Source organism: Narcine bancroftii, chromosome 7 (genome assembly GCF_036971445.1).
Source record: "Narcine bancroftii isolate sNarBan1 chromosome 7, sNarBan1.hap1, whole genome shotgun sequence".
NCBI lineage: Eukaryota > Metazoa > Chordata > Chondrichthyes > Torpediniformes > Narcinidae > Narcine > Narcine bancroftii.
In genome coordinates this window covers 186727708-186748220 of record NC_091475.1, presented here as the reverse complement: position 1 = coordinate 186748220, position 20513 = coordinate 186727708, and the positions used below count along the sequence as shown (strand labels likewise).

General features: G+C 40.7%; 1 protein-coding gene across 3 annotated transcripts in view; it reads right to left on the bottom strand.

The window, feature by feature from the left end:
• Nucleotides 1–396: 396 nt before the first annotated feature.
• The window catches only part of LOC138739501 (FRAS1-related extracellular matrix protein 2-like), a 255570-nt gene continuing 235453 nt past the window's right edge, over nt 397–20513 (bottom strand). The window contains exons 20-25 of one of the 3 annotated variants that reach the window (XR_011342293.1): nt 20254–20388; nt 19187–19313; nt 16379–16566; nt 15303–15449; nt 3547–3695; nt 397–3467 (exon numbers count right to left, since the gene is read on the bottom strand). Coding sequence is in view for 2 of the 3 variants with exons in the window: in XM_069891715.1 (XP_069747816.1) it covers nt 11123–11617; nt 15303–15449; nt 16379–16566; nt 19187–19313; nt 20254–20388 (1092 nt within the window). In the remaining variant the exon portion in view is untranslated. Of the gene's footprint in view, nt 3696–10346; nt 11618–15302; nt 15450–16378; nt 16567–19186; nt 19314–20253; nt 20389–20513 lie in introns of those variants that run through there. The other 2 variants (XM_069891716.1, XM_069891715.1) reach the window with 2 other exon arrangements.

Sequence of the window (20513 nt, the reverse complement as noted above, 5' to 3'; positions counted from 1 at the left end):
AATACTCCAACTAATAAAGGCAAGCATCCCAAGCACTTTCTTCACTACTCTGTAAGAAAAGGTTCATAATTTCCAGATTAAACCTTCATACATGTAAAGATTGCATGCAGTCACATTGCTTGCAGTAAATGATGTGAGATGTGTGAATATGGGGCATCAATTTCCTTCAGATATAAATTTAGCAATATAGTTATAGATGAGAAAAACAATTACTATTTTAATTTTTTCCATACAAAATTGCTTAGTTGTTTGCATTATGCATTATTTTAAACATAATTTCAGGGCCACATCTCCAATAGTCTAATCCAGACAGTTTTCCATGTATTTTTTTTTACTATTATGAACTCAGAGGACTCCAAAACCCAGCAGCAATAGAAATTCACCAAGACAAATAGCTACTTAAACAAAAGTCACTTTTAATGATCTTTAAACATGAAAACAGAATTACACTTTAACTTATCACTATTAAATTAACTAATCTAACTTAATCCCATTCTAATTCTAAGCGCAAGTGTATGTAACGTGCATGTAAGTTCAGGAAAGTTCTTTGATTCACAGTCCAATCTCACTTCTCACTCCTCCAAGTTTATTGGTTGCAGGCAATTCTTATACTGTGAACAGAATTTAACATTTATGAAGTTCACCAGGCTTTGGTGCTTGAAAGGTAAATGGTTACCGCTCAGGAATGTTCTTGTCGGTTTTCAGAGAGAGATCTGTTGTTCGCTGGACACCCACAACTGATTTCCTGTAACCAGCCACTTCAGTGTCTTGCCGAAGAAACTTGCCCCATCATGGTTTTCCAGTTGATAACCTCTTTCTTTCAGGTCACCATAGAGTTCTTTTTTGTTTCTCTTATTTCAAGTGAAACATTAGGCAGCCAGCCATCTCCTCTTGTATGGACCACAAGGGCTTTGACCAGGCTGAACTAAGCACTCACAACCCATCTTCCAAATGGGGTTTCCAGTTTGTCCTGTTCCAGTCCCAGATGCCGCTGACTGTGAAACTGCAGAACTGAATTCTCTCTTTCTCTCAAAGGCCTGTTTTTCTCTCTCTGCTTGCAAAACCACATGACTCTCTTAGAACAGCTCTGTCCTCAGTTGAGGCCTCACTTTCATCCCCCTTCAATCCACACCTCCATAATGCTGAACTCCTCTTCTGTTGGGCCTGTCTCAGTGCCCTCTACCACAACCAGGATTCTTCACCCTCCACTACAGATCCCTTCTCCTGCTTTAAACCTTCTTCCTCCTCCTGGACACCCCATTCTAGTCTTCTTCCTGCTCTGGACCTTTATATTTACAACTGCTGTTGAGTCATCACTACTCCCCTCAGTCATTCTGATCTCACTCCCTTGGAATGTCTGGCCCTTCTCTCTCTCAGCACATATCCCAACCTCACCATCAAACCTGCAGATGACCCTGTCATGATCTAGTCCACTGACGTCTATCTGGCTGACGCCAGATAACACCTTTCAGACACCTCCTCTTATTTATCCCTTCCACAGGATCCCACCAGAACTCATCAAACCACTCTGAACTTATCACTTTTGGTCATCTCTCCAGCACGACCTCCAACCTTATTATTTCCCAACCCAGTCTGTTTCTACCTCCAAACCCAATTGTCCCAGAAGTCACATAGTGTCTCTGTGCTCTTGCCCCACTGACTAAATTTTGTCCCCCTGGTTCAGCTATTTCACATAGCTCTATCACTTCAACAACTTCCAGTTCCCTGAAGCGATCACGTCCTGTTTACCATGAACATCAAATCACCATACACCTCCATCCCCCATGCCAAAGGCCTCAAAATTTTTCATTTCTTTCTGGACAATAGACCTAACCAGTCCCCCTCCCTCACCACAATCTTCCAGCTGGGAGAACTTAACCTCACCCTCAATAACTTCTCCTTTGACTCATCCCACTTTCTCCAGGTCAAACCCATAGATACTTGCGTGGGACCCAGCTATGCCTGCTTTTTTGTTTGCTATATGGAGCAATCCATGCTACAAGCCGACACAGGCAGGGCCCCTCAACTCTTCCTCTGCTAATCGACGACTTCTTTGGTGCTGGCTCATGCACCTATGATGAGTTCATCAACTTCATCCACTTTGCTGCCAATTTCCACCCCGACCTCAAATTCACTTGCTCCAAGTCAATCACTCAATTCCTCAATCACTCTGTCTCCATCTCAGGAGACAAATTCTCAACAGGCATTTTCCACAAACACACCAACTCCCACAGCTACCACAACTACACTTCTTCCCACCCTGTCCCCTGTAAGGATTCCATTCCCTTCTCACAATTCCTCTGTCTCTATCGCATCTGCACCCAGGATGATATATTCCATGCCAGATCAATCGAGATGCCCCCCTTCTTCAAACAATGTGGCTTTCCCTCAACCACCATCAGCTTGTCCCTCACCGGCATAATTGCCATTATCTGCTCATCTGCCCTGGCGCTCTGGCCCCGTGTATAAGGACAGGATTCCCCTTGACATGCCCTACCATCTCACCAGCCTCCATGTCCAATATATCCTCTTCCGCCATTTATATCACCCTCTACGAGATCCCACAACAAAACACTTATTCCTCTCTCCTTGTCCTGCAGGAAGGGCTCCCTCTGTGACTCCCTTGTCCATTCCTCCCTCCCCACCGATCAACCCCTTGACCTACCCTTATGACCGCACAAGAGTCCTCCATCATCACCCTTTGAGACCCCATACAGTGAATCTGCAGGGGTCATCTAAGGCATCCTGTGCTCCTGTTGTGGTCTCCTCTACATTGGAGAAACTGGGCGCAGACTTTGAGATATCATTGTTGAGCACCTTGGCTCTGTTTGCCGCAATAGCATGGATCTCCCAGTAGCTACCCATTTAAATTCCCTGTCCCATTTCCTTGCTGACATGTTTGTCTATGGATTTGTGCACTGCCAATCTGAGACCACCCACAAATTGGAGGAACATCTGATCTGGGCACTTCATTTACCATTAAACCCCCCCCCACCCCCTCTCTTCTCCTTGTCACCTTTCCCCTGGCTGTCTCTCTCTTCCCTTTTTCCTCTGTCTCCTTTCACACAGCCATAATTAATTCTCACCTCTTCTTTTCATATCCAATTACACTTGTTGGTCTGGACTTCTTCCCTGGTCATTCTTCAGCCTTTATTCTTAAACCTTCTTGTTCTTTGCTTATTCGTTGAGGAAGGGTTCATGCTTGCGACATTCACTCTGTTGAAGATAACTACAAGAGGTGGTGTCTTAAGAAAGCAGCCTCTATCCTCAAGGACCCCCACCATCCAGGCCAGGCACTCTTCATTCTCCTATGATCAGGGAGAAAAAGGTCCAGGAGCCTGAAGATGAGCACTCAGCAGCACAAGGAATTTGTTTCTCCCCTCTGCCATCAGATTTCTGAATGAATACTGAACCGTAGATAGTCTTACTTTGTCTTTTTCTTGCACTATATTTGCACTGTGAGGTTGCTGCAAAACAAATTTCATGACATGTTCATGACAATAAATTCTAATTCTGAAGCCTGAAACATTGGAAATGTATCTTTACCTCCTATGGACAATGCGAGATTGGCTGAGTTCCTCCAGCATTTCTGTGTGTTTTTACTGCAATCACAGTGTCTGCAGACTCTTGTGTTTCACTTAGCATGGGGAAGGCCTTCAAAGGTGATGTTTTGAGAGTACAGAGTTTGAATGTTCCTGTAAGGATGAAAGACAAAATTAACAAGCACAAGGAACCTTGGGTTCTTGAGGGTTATTGGTGATCTGGTTAAGAAGAGAGGGACAGGCAACAAGGAGTAAATAATGTACTAGTGGAGTATAAAAATGCAGGAAATCACTTAATAGGGCAATCAGGATGACTAAAAGAAGACATGAGGTTGCTTTGGCAGACAAGGTGAAGGAAAATCCTAAAGGTTTCTACAGGTATCTGAAGAGCAAAATAATAGTAAGGGGAAAAAAAGGTCCTCTTGAAGAAGCCAGAATATGAGGATAGCTCATATTGTTCCATTGCTTTTAAAAAGGCTCCAAAAATTATCTAGAGCATTATAGGTTGGCAAGCCTGACATCATTAGTAGGCAAGTTATTGGAAAGTGCTCTACGAGATTAGATATACAAGTATTTGAATAGCCAGGGAATTAATATGGATAGTCAACATGGCTTTGTGCATGGTAGGCTATGTTTAATAAATCATTTAGTTTTTTTTGAGGAGGTTACCAGGAAAGTTGATGGAGGAAAGGCTGTGGATGTTGTCTACATGGACTATAATAAGACCTTTAACAACCTTCGCATGGGAGATTATTCAGGAAGGTTCAGACACTTGGTATTCATGGTGAGGTAGTAAACTGGATTCAACATTGGCTGGATGGGAGAAGCCAGAGAGTGGTGGTGGATGATTGCTTTTCAGACTGGAGGCCTGTGACTAGTGGTGTGTCTCAGGGATCAGTGCTGGGACCATTGATGTTTGTCATTTACATTAAAGATCTGGATGATCAGCAGATGACACAAAGTTTGGAGGTGGACAGTGAGGAAGTCTTTCCAAGTTGGCAGAGGGATTTAGACCAGGTGCAAAATGGGCTGCAAATTGGCAAATGGATTTTAACATGGACAAGTACAAGGGGCTGCATTTTGGAAGGACAAACCAAAAAAGGGCATATGCAGTAAATGGTATGGCACTAAGGAGTGCGGTAGAAGAGGGACATGGGAAAACAGATACCTAATTCCCCGAAAGTGGTGTCACAATTCAGGAGGGTTGTAAAGAGTGTTTTTAACACATTGGCCTTCATAAACCAAAGTTGAAAATAGGAGTTGGAATGTAATGGTTAAGTTGTATAAGACATTGGTGAGGCTTAATATAGAGTATTTTGTGCAGTTTTGGTCACCTAACTACAGGAAAGATATCAATAAAATTGAAAGAGAGCAGTGAAGATTAGTAGGATGTTGCCAGGTCTTGAGGAGCTGAGTTAACAGGGAAAGGTTAAACAGGTTAGGACTTTATTCCCTGGAATGTAGAAGAAAGAGGGAAATTTTGATAGAGGTGTTCAGAATTATGATGGCTTTTCCCACTGAGGGTAGGTGAGATACATACCAGAGGACACGAGTTAAGGGTGAAAGGGAGGATTAGGGGGGAACATAAGGGGGAATTTCTTCACACAGAGAGGGGTGGGAGTATGAAAGGAGCTGTCAGCTGAAGTGGTAATAATTTTAATATTGAAGAAACAATTGGACAGGTACATGGGTGGGAGGGTTATGGAAAGATAGGGATTGGATGCATATCAGAATTGGACTAAGCAGAATAATAGCACTGGACAATTTTTTTTTCCAAAAGGCTTGGTTCCTGATGAAACAGTAGGGATTATGATAGACAACTTCAAGCTGAACACAAAGATAATTTCAGGTTTGATGTACACATAGAAAGTTGGAGAAACATTAAATTATTTTCATTGTAATTTAGCATGTTTAATTGCAAAATGATGCTGATCAATGCTCTCAGGTTGAATACCCATGTTGCCACAACAAATGTGAGGAGCCCAAAGTGTGTCTTGGTTACCAATTTTATAACAGAAGTAGAGCTCATAGTCATGCTGCATCTTTAAGACAAGCCATGTACTCATCACATATGTATTGCCTGTTGAGGCATTTACAGGAGATTTCTGCTGTATTGAATCTTGCTGAAGACAATAAATTGTTCATACACTCACTATGTTAATGCCTGAAGAACATGTGCATCAATAGATGTTCAATCTACATCAATGTAATGTACAGTGCCTGTATATGTGAGCTCCTTTTATAGCCTGTCTGCATCTATCCTGACTAAGCATGCCCAGACCTCAGACATTTGCATAGCACCTGCACTGAGTTCAAGCATGCCCAGGAATGCTTGGACTGACAAAAACAGCTTGCTTTGTGGGTAATAGACTTAAAATATGACAGGTGTGGTGAAACCACTATTGCACATATTTGACATATGTAAATAACATGACCTCCTGGTTGACCCTGCTCTCACTGGCTGGCTTATGACTCCTCCCCTTTCTTCCCCATAAAGGCTGTCATGCCACAAGCCTGCCCCCAGTTCGACCTCGGTTCAGTGTGAGCGACCAACACAGGGACACTGTCCACCTCCTGCAAATAAAAGCCTTCGGTTTCGGCAACTTCAGTCTTTGTGTAATTGATTTTTCATCAATAGGTTATATCTAAAAAAGGGTACGTGATGGTAAATTTTAAGGTGATTTTCGTAATTAGCAACCCAAAATCCATAATAGAACCTAAAAGTATTCAGGAAACAAAATCTTTTGTTGCCCAGTGTAGTCAGGCACAAACAAGAAGGACCCATTTTCAGTGCTGTAATGTTCCATGTAAACTCCCTGCTTTCAAATGTTCTCTCACTTCGGAACTGGATGTTTGCATCCTCATTCTCATGATGCTTTCCGTCAATTGTGGAACAAACTCTGCGACCCAATGAAATCATTATTGTCAGGGAACAAGCTATCTTTTATTTTGCAATCAGTTTTTACAATTTGTTTAAAGACAGCAAAGAAATTATGCAATTTTATTTACTGGCTGCATCCTGGAGATTGATCTTCATATTTTGGACATTCCAGATTAATTTTGAATGGTTGGCCGCTGTTTTATGATTCTACCTCTTTGAAAAGCTCACTACATAGTAAAATATCAGTTTATCACAAAGAGATTGGGAGTGAAAGACAAATATTATCAAGAACCAAACAAGCTGGAAATCTGAAACAGCACCGGTTTATGCTGGAAATCTTTGCCACATCAGGGAGCATCTACAGGAACAATGCACAATTCAGGTCGATGACCTTACATCAAAACTGGGAAATGGTAGAAATATAACAAGTAGATAGGAAGCGTATAAAGAACAAATGGGAATGTGATAGGGCAGAGACCAGGAAAGTCTAAGTGGTGCTGGCTGAAAGTGAGTTGGAGAAATAGAAGCCATCACTGCAGAGGGTGCAAGGAGATGGCAAATCAAATCTGAAACTACCAGGATTCAACAATAAGCCAGCATGTCCCATTCAGTTTCTCCCTCTATTCGAGTAATTTCAGATTTAATGCAGTTCTCTTATTTACATCTCCCCAGAAATACCTCTCAATATTAATTAACATTAATTCTCCTTTTTAGCTGGCCCAACCACCTTTCCTGTTAGTTTACTCCTCATCTCCATCCCATCACAAACCTTCTGTTTCATTCCCTTTGAAAACCCCTCCTTTAATCTGCAACTTTTGACAAGTTTTATTTCAAATTTTCCCACATCTGGCAAAAAGCAATTTGAAACAATAACTATTTTTCCACTGACATTACTTAGCTTGCTGAGCATGTTCTCTTGTGTTTAAAACAATTAAAAACTGATCACATAAAAAAATGGAAGCAGGAAAACCTTAGGCTGAAAATGTCCATATGTCCAATCAAGCTATGGTAGTAGAGTAGGAACTACTCTGAGAAAATACTACCCAAGCTAAGAGTACATCTTTACCTCATTATAAATTGAAACTTAATCCTGTGACCTTATTTAGGTTATTGGGAGAAGTAAGTCTAGGGCAAAAATTGGAGCTTATAATAGGGAGCTTATATTGACTAAAGTAGATTTGGCATAGTGTTCATCTGAAGAATAGGCTGAATGTCCATAACTAAACAGGAAATGGCAAGGCCCTGAGGAGTGCTGTACATCAGAGAGATCTAGGATTACAGGCACATATTTCCATTAAAATGCAACACAGGTGACAAAGTAGTGAGGACGTTTGGCACACTTGCTTTCCTTGGGCAGACCAGTGAATACCATGGCTGAGACCTCATGATACTGCTGTACAAGGTGTCAGTGAGACCACACTTGGAGTACTGTGTCCAGATATGGTCGCCTGGCTATAGGAAGGATATCAGTAAGCTGGAAAGATGCAGAGGAGATTCCTCATTTTATTTGGGCACCTGCCAACATTTTTCTATACCTTGATGAAGGGCTCAAGCCCAAAATGTTGTTTTATGTACCTTTATCTTTGCTATGCAAAGTACACTGATTGACCCGCTGAGTTTCTCCAGTATTGGGTTCTTACTTCAATCACGGTGTCTGCAGACTTTCAAGTTTTACTCCTGCAGAGGAGATTCACCAGGAAGTTGACAGGACTGCGGGAGCGGTGTGGGGGGGCAGGTTTGATGTGTTCGTCTATATTTCTTAGAGCATAGAAAGTTGAGGAGTGACCTTATAGAAGTTTATAAAATCATAAGGAGCATAGATAAACTGAATGCTTGCAATCTATTTCACGGGGTAGATGATTCTGGAACTAGAGGGCATGGAACAGTGAGATTTAAAACCTGAGAGGCAACCTTTTCATTCCTATCTGGAACGAATTGGCAGAGGAAGCTATAGATGTAGGTGCAAATGTTCAAAAGGCATTTGGATAGATACATGGATGGGAAAGGTTTAGAAGGATTGGGACAAAATAGATGTAAATGGATAAGTTGAACTGAAGGGTCTGCTTTATGCTGCACAACTCTATGACTTGAAATCTTGCTTTCAATAAAGACTCCGTGACCTGAAATGTTAACTCTGTTTCTCTCTCCCAGATTCTTCCCAACTTGCTGAGTACTTCCATTGTTTAGTGTTTTTATTTCAGATTTCCCACTCAGATATTTTATTGATTTTCTGCTACTTTTAAAATTTTTTGGTATTTCTGAAACCCAAACTCTCTTAAAGTAAGATTGTTAAATAATGTCATGTCATCTATAAATGAAGCAGATTCGTGATTTTTGCCCAGATGTCTGTATCTCTGATAAATAATACTGTTATAATAGAACACTGGCTTTCAATTTTGAATATTTAGTCTTATTACACAGAAAGAAAATGTTTTTAGAGAAATAAAACATGGTTTTATAGAAAAATGGAAACTCCTGAATGATTATTCTTTTAAAATTAACTTAATTCAAGAACAAATATTTTATTTGTTTGCAATATGAGCATTACTAAAAAATAAACCAATGAAGAGTTAAAATGATGGTTTATAAATGCAAGTTTCACATTATTTCTAAAAGTGATTTTTTTTCACAAATCTTCTTTTGACATGTTATCATACTTACAGCAGGCAGGTAATTAAATCAATACTGGTACTCCCCAGAACACTATTATCTACTAATCTTGCTTTAATTATCACTATATAACAACGGAATACAAAAATGGTTGTTAAATCAGATGAAAGATGCTTGAATTTTAACAAGTTGAAGAACCAATTTATCTATTTGTACTAATTGTTAAATGTTTTTGCTGTAGACTGCAATGGTTTGCCCATTCTAAATGATTTTACAGAATACACAAAGAAGTATGAATTGAAGAAAACACGTCAGCGCCTCTACCTCCTCGGGAGTTTGCCGAGGTTTGCATATATGGGGTTGGAGGGTTATGGGCGAAGAGTAGGAGGGGGGAACTAGTGGAGTTGTTCAAGTGAACCGGCGCGGACTCGAAGGGCCGATATGGCCTGTTTCCGCGCTGTAAACTGTTATGTGGTTAACTACAATACTTACACATTATTTAAAAAAAAGAAGTAGAAAGAACTGATGATGTACAAGCCATATCTAAGAATCTCTTTGAATGAGCAGTGAAGTCAGCAATTCTGTAGCTTCTGCACAAAGTGGTCATGGAGTCTCGATTATAATTAAATGAGCACTTTAAAGCATTTTCATTGCAAAATTTGTCTAATATGTTGCTGCACAATCTACATTAAAATATTATTGCAAAAATACACAGCTGCTTGCTTGTTGATAGGATGTTATTAGAATGCAATAGTTCATGAGTAGAACTTTAATGTTGTCTAGATAGTATTAAAAGAGGGATTGCTTTATATAGTGAGGGGATTTACTTACAAATGGAATATTTTGAAATTTATTACTAAAAGGTAATTACATAAGCATGACTGACTATCAGAACATAGTGAATTCATCATAACTTTAATAAAATCTCATGACAATGCGCTAAACAGGCCTAGGAACCACACTAGTTGAGGTTGCACAGAACTATAAAATACTTTTTAGGCCTGATGTTATTCAGTGCAGAGAAAACCAGGTTCTGGTCTAAATTTACCCTATAGATTGGGATAAAATTCTAAGAGAAAGACCTAAGGTAAGTTTATTTCACTTCCTAAATAAAAAATGTGATGCGGTGCTTTTAAAAAAAATACTTAAGGAGTTCATATCCTTGTGTCATCAAAAACATTATGTACCCTACTAAATTGGCCTTTTATACGTTTACACCCATTACGTGCCATCCTTGCACGCAACATGAGGTACAAATTACAAATGGATGAGGGCAAAACACATGTAGTAAATATACTTGCTGCAGGCCAAAACAAGACAAATGAATATAATCTGAATAAACAGAGCCTGTACAAGAGGAATACAGAACACAAAGCACCAGGTCAATAATTACAGACTACTGGCATGAAATCAAAGCACCTCGATCTTCTCAGATGGACCAAACAGTTAAAATTTAATAAGTTGTTTAAATTAAAAAAGTTTCATTCAGTGAGTGCAACAATACAAGTTAACCTTGCTCTGCATTTGATTCTTTTTGAGCTGAATGCAATGTTGGACAATTCAAGTACTTTATGATTGATGAGTCTTCCAGACATGAATTCAGCTGCAAGATTCTTATATAAAAGAAGTCACTAATTCATTTGTGGACTATTGAAAACGGAATAAAAATGTAATTTATTGACTCTTCTACTTACTGCCCTGCTAGTTTTAACATCATCTACACAAGTTAATGAACCTCCAGTCAGCAAGAGGATATCTTGGGATCTTTGTCTTTAAACCCTGTCCTGGGAAATTGACTGTTTTTTAAGTGATCAATTCTCCTCCCAGCATGCTTCCGGGCTGCAGTTCATGTCATGCAGTGCATTTCAGGTCACTTGCAGAATTCTGTGCAAAAGATGATGCTTGAGACCCATGATCAAGTTTCAGTGAATGTGATGTGCATGGGTTCCAAAACCAAACATTCAAGTTTCAACAGCTGGCACTGTGTATCAATGTTAAATGGATAAATAAAGTTCTGGTCTTTGTAATAAGGCACAGTTCAAGTTGTTTGAGGCACTTTGGAGTTGGCTGAATCCTAGCTGGACGGTGATCAAACCTCCGAACTCTCGTGGTAATTTTGTGCGGATATAACCTGGTCATGGGGTGATTTCTTGTACGCTGCCTTTTTATCTGATTGCTTTCTACATTTCAGTATGAAGATGATGATAATGATGAGACAAATAGCGAGTAACAAGGCAGCAATCCCTCCAATAATGGGAACATTGACATCTTTGACACCTCCATCATTTGGTTGCTTAGCAACAGCTCCTTCAGGGAAAATTGCTTCCTCATTGACCTGCCTTCTCTTGCTCCGGTCCAAAGCAATATGCTGAATGTTGGTTCCTCTGTTGTTCTCAATGCCAATGTTTTCAGCAAGTGATGGAGTTTCTTTAACTGATCGTGGCTGACGTGAATCTGAGCTCGAGTCTTCAGAGCGTGAAAGAATATGATATTCCACGCTTCTCTTTCCAATACCTCTGGTAGCACTGTCCCTAGACCGTACGGTGTAAATGGTATGAATGTACCACTCTCGCCCAGCAGCAACCTGGAGGTTAAAAATAACATGTGACTCTTTAAGTCCAAGACTTTAGTAAATTGAGAAAAGTGACAAATAGGGTTGTAGTCATTTTTGAAGAGAGAAAAGGTGACTTTAAAAATGGTTACAAACGTTTCTTTGGAGATAAATTAGAAGCCACTAATAATCATTTGGCAATAATATACTAACTAAAAAGTTCAATGACAATACTTGTTGGAGTAATGTCAGGCTGAGTCGTGTACTGGGTTAATAATACAGGGGTGCCTATTATTTTTGATCAATATTCATTAATTTGGATCCAGTTTTTACTGTTGAGAAAGACAAGAGGACTGGGTAACTCCAGGCAGTCAAAGGTAGGGTCTTGAGAACAATTGGTAAAATGGATGAGAGGTGCTGAAGATCCAGATATATATGAAGGCAGACAAATTTCCTGGGCCTGATCAGATGTATCCAAGGGCACTGAGAGAAGCTACGGAAAATTACAGGTGCCAAGACTGAGAATTTTGAGTTGAAATTAAGTACTGGTGAGGTCCCTGAAAACTGAAAGGTGGCACATATGGTGCCTCTATTCAAGAGGGTTGCAGAAAAAATCTTGGGAACCACAGGCCAGTGCACCCTAAAACTGTGGTTAGTAAGTTAATGGAGAGTATTCTGAGGCATAAGATGCACATGCACTTAAGATTGTCAAAGGCTGATTAGGCAGCATGGTTTTATAAGTGGCAGGTCATGTCTCACAAATCTGATTGAGTGTTTTGAAGATGAGATCAGGAAGGTTGATGAGAAGCCATAGATGTTGTACGTACAGATTTCAACAAGGCATTTGATACGATTCTGCACAGTCGGCTACTCTTGAAGGTTAGATGGTTATGAAATCCAAGATGAGTGAAACACAATTGACTGCAGACGCTGTGATTGTAGTAAAAACACAGAAATGCTGGAAGAACTTAGCGGGTCTATTCAGCATCTATGGGATACAAAGATATATTGCCAACATTTCGTGTCTGAGCCCTTCTTCAAGGAAAAATCAAACAAGGCAGAAGCAAGAAAAATCAAAAAGTCCCAGAATTCAAACAACTTGGAGATGCAGCAGAAAGACGAGGAGATGCCCCAATACAGGACTGTCATATCGGGATTGCAGCTCCAGGACATCCCAGTCAGCACAGGTAATACCACCCTCCTATGCGACGTGGCCACCGGTCAGGCAGACCCATCGTCCTGTCGACTTGGTTTTCGACACCATCCACGGACTAGCTCATCCATTCATCAGGACCACGATTCGGCTGGTTGCCAGCAAATAAGAGTGGTATGGATTGTGGAAACAGGTTAGCGGGTGGGCGAAGGCATGCACACAGTGCCAAACAACCAAGGTACAGCAGCACACCAAGACCCCATCTCAGCACTTTGAGCCTGCAGAACAAAGGGTCAACCACACCCACAAGGACATAGTTGGACTCTTGCCGGTATCCCAGGGTTTCTGCTATCTGTTCACAATGGTTGACTGCTTCACCAGGTGGCCAGAAGTCCCGCTGGCAGACATGTTCACAACCTCGTGCGCCAGGGCCTTCATCTCATCCTGGGTGGCACGATTTTGGTTACCGCCCCACATCATATCTGACAGAGCGGCCCAGTTCACCTCCAGCCTGCAGTCTGACCTCACCAGCCTGTGGGGTGCCAAGCTGCATCACACCACAGCTTACCACCCACAGTCCAATGGATTGGTGGAGTGCCTCCACAGGCACCTCAATACCATGCACATGACCAGACTCCAAGGACCCAACTGGGTAGACGAGCTACCATGGGCGCTGTTGGGCATCTGCACGGCACCCAAGGAGGACCTCAACACTTCTTCGACTGAACGTTTCTACGGAGCTCCACTGGTGGTCCCGGGAGAATTCATACCACCCCCAGGTGGACAGCTGGATGACTCTGTAGCGTTCCTCAGCAAACTAAGGGAAAGAGTCAGCAACCTGGTCCTGATTCCACCTTCCAGGCACGGACACGCAAGGACCAACATACCCAAAGACCTGCAGGACTGTGAGTATGTTTTCACTCGCAGGGGTCCACATTGTCCATCACTTCAGAGGCCATACGAGGGTCCGTTCTGGGTTATCCACAGCAACGGGGCCACGTTCAAGCTGGAAGTTGGAGGCAAGATGGAGATCTTCACCACAGACAGACTAAAGCCAGCGCACCTGGACCCGGCGTGCCCAGTCGAGACACCAGCACCATGCCGATGAGGCAGGCCACCGAAGGCTGCCTCTGGGCACCATGGACAATAACAAGGACAATATTGCTGGTTTTGGGGGGAGGGGGGGGTCATCTGGCAGCCTGCCATGGTGGCGATCGAGCCGGTACTCCGGATGGTTAGCACAACCAAAGGCCAGCAGCTTGTGCAGCGGCATTGGCCACAACAAGTGAACCGGCGGGTGAACAGCAAGGGCAGCTTAAAGGCCAGTGATGCCAACATGGCTCTGGCCTTGCTGCGCAGCCAACAGACAGGAACAGCATGCGGGGAAGAATGGCATTGTTATGCACGTGCGGGAAACCTGCTTTTGTTATGCCAGTCAAGTGGGGCCATGGTGGGAACAGTGCAAGTATAAAAGTCAGGCCTGAGCCCTAACAAAACTCAGAACTTAACCTGACTACACTACGCGTGTGTGTCTTCTTTCAAGTAGCACGTGGCTACATTAATGAAGATGATTGCTAAAGTTTGCAGCAGGATCTTGAATGGTTGTGCAGGAGGGCAGAGGAATGGTTGATGGAATTTAATACATTCTTGCCAGTGGATGCATAGAGCACCATGAGGGTTGATGGTTTTCCATTGAAAGATGCCTTGAATGCATGCAAGTTATTTTATGGGTAATGAACATCAACTCTGTGATGTAGCTGAAAGTGATTCCATTCCCTCAGTATCAGCAGCAAAATCAGGCAGATCGACGTGTGGTATCATGGCACAGTCAGAATACCTGCAGTCTGTGGAGGTTCAACGTCTTATATGCACTTGAATCACTCAAAGAGAGTCTATTGTGTGACCACAGATGTCTATTCTGATGAGCAATTTTCCATGCACAAGTAGCAGGCATGCAGACATTGGAAGTCATGCTCCCACACAAATGATAACAGAGCATGCAACTGGTATATTTTAGTATTACATCTGTTGTTAGGAATGCATTGGAGGAACTCTGTAAAACATCAGGACATGTGCCCATTTTCACTGGAAGTACAATTTAGCTCCATATACAGTTACATAGGTAAATGGGTGGCATCGTCTATTTTCATGATGTCAGTGGAAAATTATTTAAGCCTTTCAATTGAAATGAGTTCTCACTTTTAATATTATTTAAACATTGATTTTCTATCTTGAAAGCAGATACAATCCTATTACATACTGCATATAGGACTATCATCTTTAGCATATAACCTGGGATTCCCAGCAAATTAAAAAAAAAAATCATATCACAGGCTACAGTTTTGAAATTGAATAAGTTCAGCAAATGTATTTTCATAATAGATTTTTGAGCAAAAAGAATGACAGTGCATTTAAAAGTTGAAGCTATTAACTTCGCAACGTGACAAAAGTGAAATGTATGAGAGTAAAGAACAGTTTTGCGCAGTTCAAGATGGAAATAATAAAACAGCACAATGAATCTAAATGTTGCCTGGAGAATATGCAGAATATAAGCATGCTTCCTACTTGGAAGAGTGGAGAGGAGTCCACATGGAAGCCATCAGAACCAGGCTGTGTGGCAAGAGCGATTGCTTCAGCATCATCGATTGCAAGTCTAGCATTGAATGCTATATTTCCAAAGTATGGGTCCTGCGTCTCAGGCTGAGCCTTATCCTATTTGACAAAAAGCAGAAACCTTATAATTGGGATTACATGTCAGTGGAAAACAAAAAGCTGCATCTGTGAAAACAAATAATATTTTGATCAAAAACGGCCCCATCAAAAATTGAACTGAATTAGAACTTCTAGGACAATTACAACACAGAAACAGGCCACCTTGGCCCCTCTAGTCTGTGCTGAACCATTTTTTTTTTGCCTTGTTGGACTGACCTGTACCCAGCCCATAGTCCTCCATACCCCTCCCATCCATGTACCTGTCCAAATTCTTCTTCAATGTGAAAATTGAGCCTGCACACAATTGAGTACTTCAGCTGGAAGCTCGTTCCACACTCCAACCACTCTCTGAAGAAGTTCCATCGCATGTTTCCATTAAACTTTTCCCCTTTCACCCTTAGCTCATGTCCTTTGGTTTGTATCTCACCACCCCCCCCCCCCACCCACCACTTAGCGGAAGAAGCCTATCTACATTTACTTTACTATCCCCTGCATAATTTTAAACACCTCTATGAAATCTCCCCTCATTCTTCTATACTCCAGGGAATAAAGTCCTAACTTGTTTACCTTTCCCTGTTACTCAGTTCCTGAAGTCTGGGCAACATCCTAGTAAACAGTCTCTGCACTCTCAATCTTATTGAGATCTTTCCAGCAGTTAAGTGACCAAAACTGCACACAATACTCCAAATTTGGCCTGACCAATGTCCAATACAACTTTAACATTTTACTTTCTACACCAAATATGTTCAATGACAGCAATATTTGACTTGCTTAAATTTTTTTCTTTCTTTCTCAATTATTGTCAATACCATGATCATAATTTATAAAATCTATTGGCAAAATCCATTGTTAAGAAGAACAGGAATACTTTTCCAGCCATAAAGGGATAATAGAATAAGGTACAAAAAGGAGCTGATTAACTAACTTACCAAGATTTTGAATCTGTACAAGAGAGAAGATGAATCAGCCAGACAGCCATATTCAGCATTTAATGGATTGTACTTGGGAACATATCCATCAGCTCCAGTGCACAGAAACACTTTTTCTATGTTACAAAAGAATGAATCTCCCAGATTCTGCACAGGATCAACCATCACACGCCCATAGACAACTGATCCTGCCGGAAAAATGTATTTGAATTAGGAATCCAACATGACTTTATCCAATGTTCTCTAATTGTAAATACAGTAAAATCCCGTTATCCAGAGTTCAACAACTGACAACTTCAAGCAACCGGCAAAAAAACTGCGGAAAATAAATAGGTGAGGAATATGAAAGTTTAACATTGCTGTCCCCTTGTGGTTAGTTCACCAATAACGTAATCTCAAGCAACGGTCAAATTCACTTATCTGACATCTACCAATCCCCATAGATGCTGGATACTGGGGTTTTTAAATTGTAATTTTTATTTTTGCTCTTTTATGTGCAGCACATTGTTTCAGCAGTTTTATTCCTTTTTTTTTTAATTTTTTTTTCACACCATAAATCACAATAGCCATGATATACACTTTTTCTTTTTCACACATTTACAGTGACTTTTTCTCCCCCCCCTCCCTCCTCCCAAGCCACCCCCCCACCCTCAAGCAGTTTTATTCCTCATGCATTTCGTGACACAATGTGGTTAGGAGTCAGCACTTGTTGTGAATTTGGAGTTAAATTGCCCAGATTTGGCAAGGAAAATAACTATCTTCCCTCCAAAGGAAAAGGTTTTTACAACAATTGAGCACTTTCATGAATGATGGTATAGAACATAGAATATTGTAGCACATTACAGGCCCTTTAGCCCTTGATATTGTGCCAACTTATATAATCCTACTAAAAAAAAAACACTAAATCCTTTTTTCTTTCATCCATGTCTCTTAAACGTCATCCAGTCACCCACAACTTCTGTGTGAAAAGCCTACCCCTGGTAGCTCCCCTAAACTTGCCTCCCTTCACTTTGTACAGATGTCCTCTGGTGTTTGCTATTCCCACCCTGGGAAAAAGGCGCTGGCTTTCTATTCTATCTATGCCTCTCAGAACTTTGTAAACCTCCATTAGGTCACCGCTCATCCTTCTCTCCAAAGAGAAAAATCCTGGTTCTACTAACTCTGCCTGATAAGACTTTTCAATATTATATTTTCAAAATAGTTCAGATTAATTCAATTTGTTGAATTTAAACTACATGGCTGCCAAGTGGAAGGAACGGTTATATCTCCAGATCATCAGACTTCTGGACAGCCACTCCAGGAACATAACCTCCTTTAGTTTCTTCCCTCTATCTTGACAAAACTCTCCTCATAATTACAGATATACAAATTAGCCAAATAAATATTGTGGTCAGGATTGGGTACCCTAAATCCTTTCAGGCAAGGCACAAGTCAGCTGTGTATTTGCCTGGATGTGTACAGTTAAATTTATTTTAAATTTAGACACCAGTAATAAGCCCTTTTGGTCCATGACTCCGTGCCATCCAATTAACCTACAACCCCCAGTACGTCTTGAATAGTGCGAGGAAACCAGATCCCCCCCGGGGAAAACCCATGCAGAAATGGGGAGAATGTACAAACTCCTTACAGTCAGCGTGAGATTTGAACCCAAGTCCTGATCGCTGGCACCATAACAGCCAACCATACGCCAACCATGCCTCCCTTTTTTCCAACAATGCTCAAGAAATCCAATACAATCTAGGCAGCTCACTTGATCAGCACTCAATCGTCTTTAAAATTAACTCATTTTATCACCACAATGTGCACTATTTCCAAAATGTACTGCAGTTATTTACAAAAAAAATGATAATCTCATAATATTGAAACGTCCCAGTCGCACAGGATCTCCAAAACACTGACACACACAACTTTTCTTTGAAATATACTGCTGTTCCTTCTTCATTGTGTCTTCTCATCGTTTCAGTACTTTCCTTATCCACTTCAATGTGCTCCTTAAAATCTATCCCTTTGACAAAGTTTCCAGAGGTCAATAATGCAGAAGCACAGAGACCTGGGAGAACCTTCACCAGAGGATCTCAACTGCTTAAGAAGGCAGCTTACTGGCACCTTCTCATGGGCAAAGAGAGAGAGACAGGTAAATGCTGGTCTTTTTAACGATGACCTTTCCCTCTAGATTGTAAACAGTATAAAGTAATATACATTGTAGACCTGGGGAAATGATTTCAATATGAATGATGATTAGATTAATTAAATTTAGATATACAGCATGGTAGCAGGCCTTTTTTGCCCATTAGCCCATGCCAGCCAGTTACACCCAATTAATCTACAGCCCTGTTATGTTTTGATGGTGGGAGGAAATCAAAGCACCCAGAGATAACCTTTGCAGACACTGGGAGAATGTACAAATTCCTTAGACAGTGCGGGATTCAAACCCAAGCCCTGATTGCTGGTGCATAACAGTGTTGCATTAACTCCTATGCTAACCATGCAGCTCAATTAAATTAGGATTAGGTAAATTTTGGATTGATAACAGAAAATTTATGAGTCTGATGAATATAGGAAATGAACAAGCCAAGCATCATGTAAGAACCTCACAAATGTTTGCATGCCATTGAGTAAGCTGGGAACAGGTGATACTTTTTTTGAATAATTTTAATAAGTAAGTATTTTTTTGTCAGAAATTTTTTTTAAAGCAATCTCTAGTTGCCCAACTTTTTGAAATGCATTTGATTAAGAAATTAATAATGACATTCCGTTTCAGTCTGGTTTATTGTTACTGTGAAGCATCAAGTTGCTAGACCTCCATACCTTCTGTAAAAGCAACATCACTGCCTTCTCCAAATCCCATGGAGCCATCAGAGAGCCAGAGACTTTTCTTATTGAGGAGGAAAATTTGAGTATTCAGGCTAAACTCAGCAGCTACTGGGTCACTCACCTGAAAAATCCATTCAGAAATTGTGAATAATGACATTAAAAAAAACTGAAAAAAAATGTTAAACATTTAAATCTACCAAAATAATTGAAATTCATTATATATATATAGATATATATCTATATCTATATATATATACAATAAAGCTAGAAATGTAATTTATTTTAACTCCTTGTTCTAAAAATGGACCTACAGATCATGTGCCTGGATTTGAAGCAGGATCCATGAGCAATTCATTCAGCTTTATTTATATTAACACGAGCATGCTCAAATTCTATTACAGGTACTCCACATGAAGTTCAATGGTTTAGTAATATATTTACTGGCAGGTATTTGTTAACAAATTCAGCCCCTTTTGTGTTTCCATATATCTGTCCTGTACTTCCAGGTAAATGGTAAGGGAAATGTGCCAAACAATTGTTTATAAAAATATTTCTGAAACTTTCTGAAGCCTCCTGAAACTCAGCTGTTAAGATTTATTTATGTGCTCCTCCCATCGACTTTAAAACCACATTGACTTACCTTGATGTGGGGTCCTGACCTAAAATGTTAACCATCCCTCTACCCCCTAAGATGTGTTGTCTGACCTGAGTTCCCTCAACAGATTTTTTTCTCATTATACATGTCAGTGTCTGCAGTCTCTTGTGTCTGAGTTAACATCCTGTTCAAGTCATAGAGCTCTAACTCACACAGCCTAATGTTGTAACCTATATTCAGTAGGGATTAGGCAGGCAAATGTTCCAAGTTTGCCGACTGATACTGCTCTTTCTTTATTGTCAGGCTTAACTTTACCAAAATTAACCTGTCTCCAATCCACTAGAATAGTGGTGGATATAAATATTGTTCATGGATTGCTATTTCATTCCTAAATGATGGCAAGAACATGGAGATACAAATCACTGATTGACAAGAGGTTCACTTGAGCTGCCTTATAGTTTTGTACCTGTTGAAACCTGATGTCAAGATCAAAAGTTATTGGCTCCCTTGGATTGCACACGTTTGGTATGGTATACTCCTGGCTTGGGGCTGAGGCACAAGGAATCAACTTTAAAGTGTATGCACCTGAGTAATCACGGACCTGGAGCAAATGGAAAAAAAACCAATACATTTCAACAGTACAAACCAAATCCCAATAAAAAATTAATTATATTTATAAATATTCACAGTAATACTTATATTCCCTGAATTTCCAAGACATTGTTT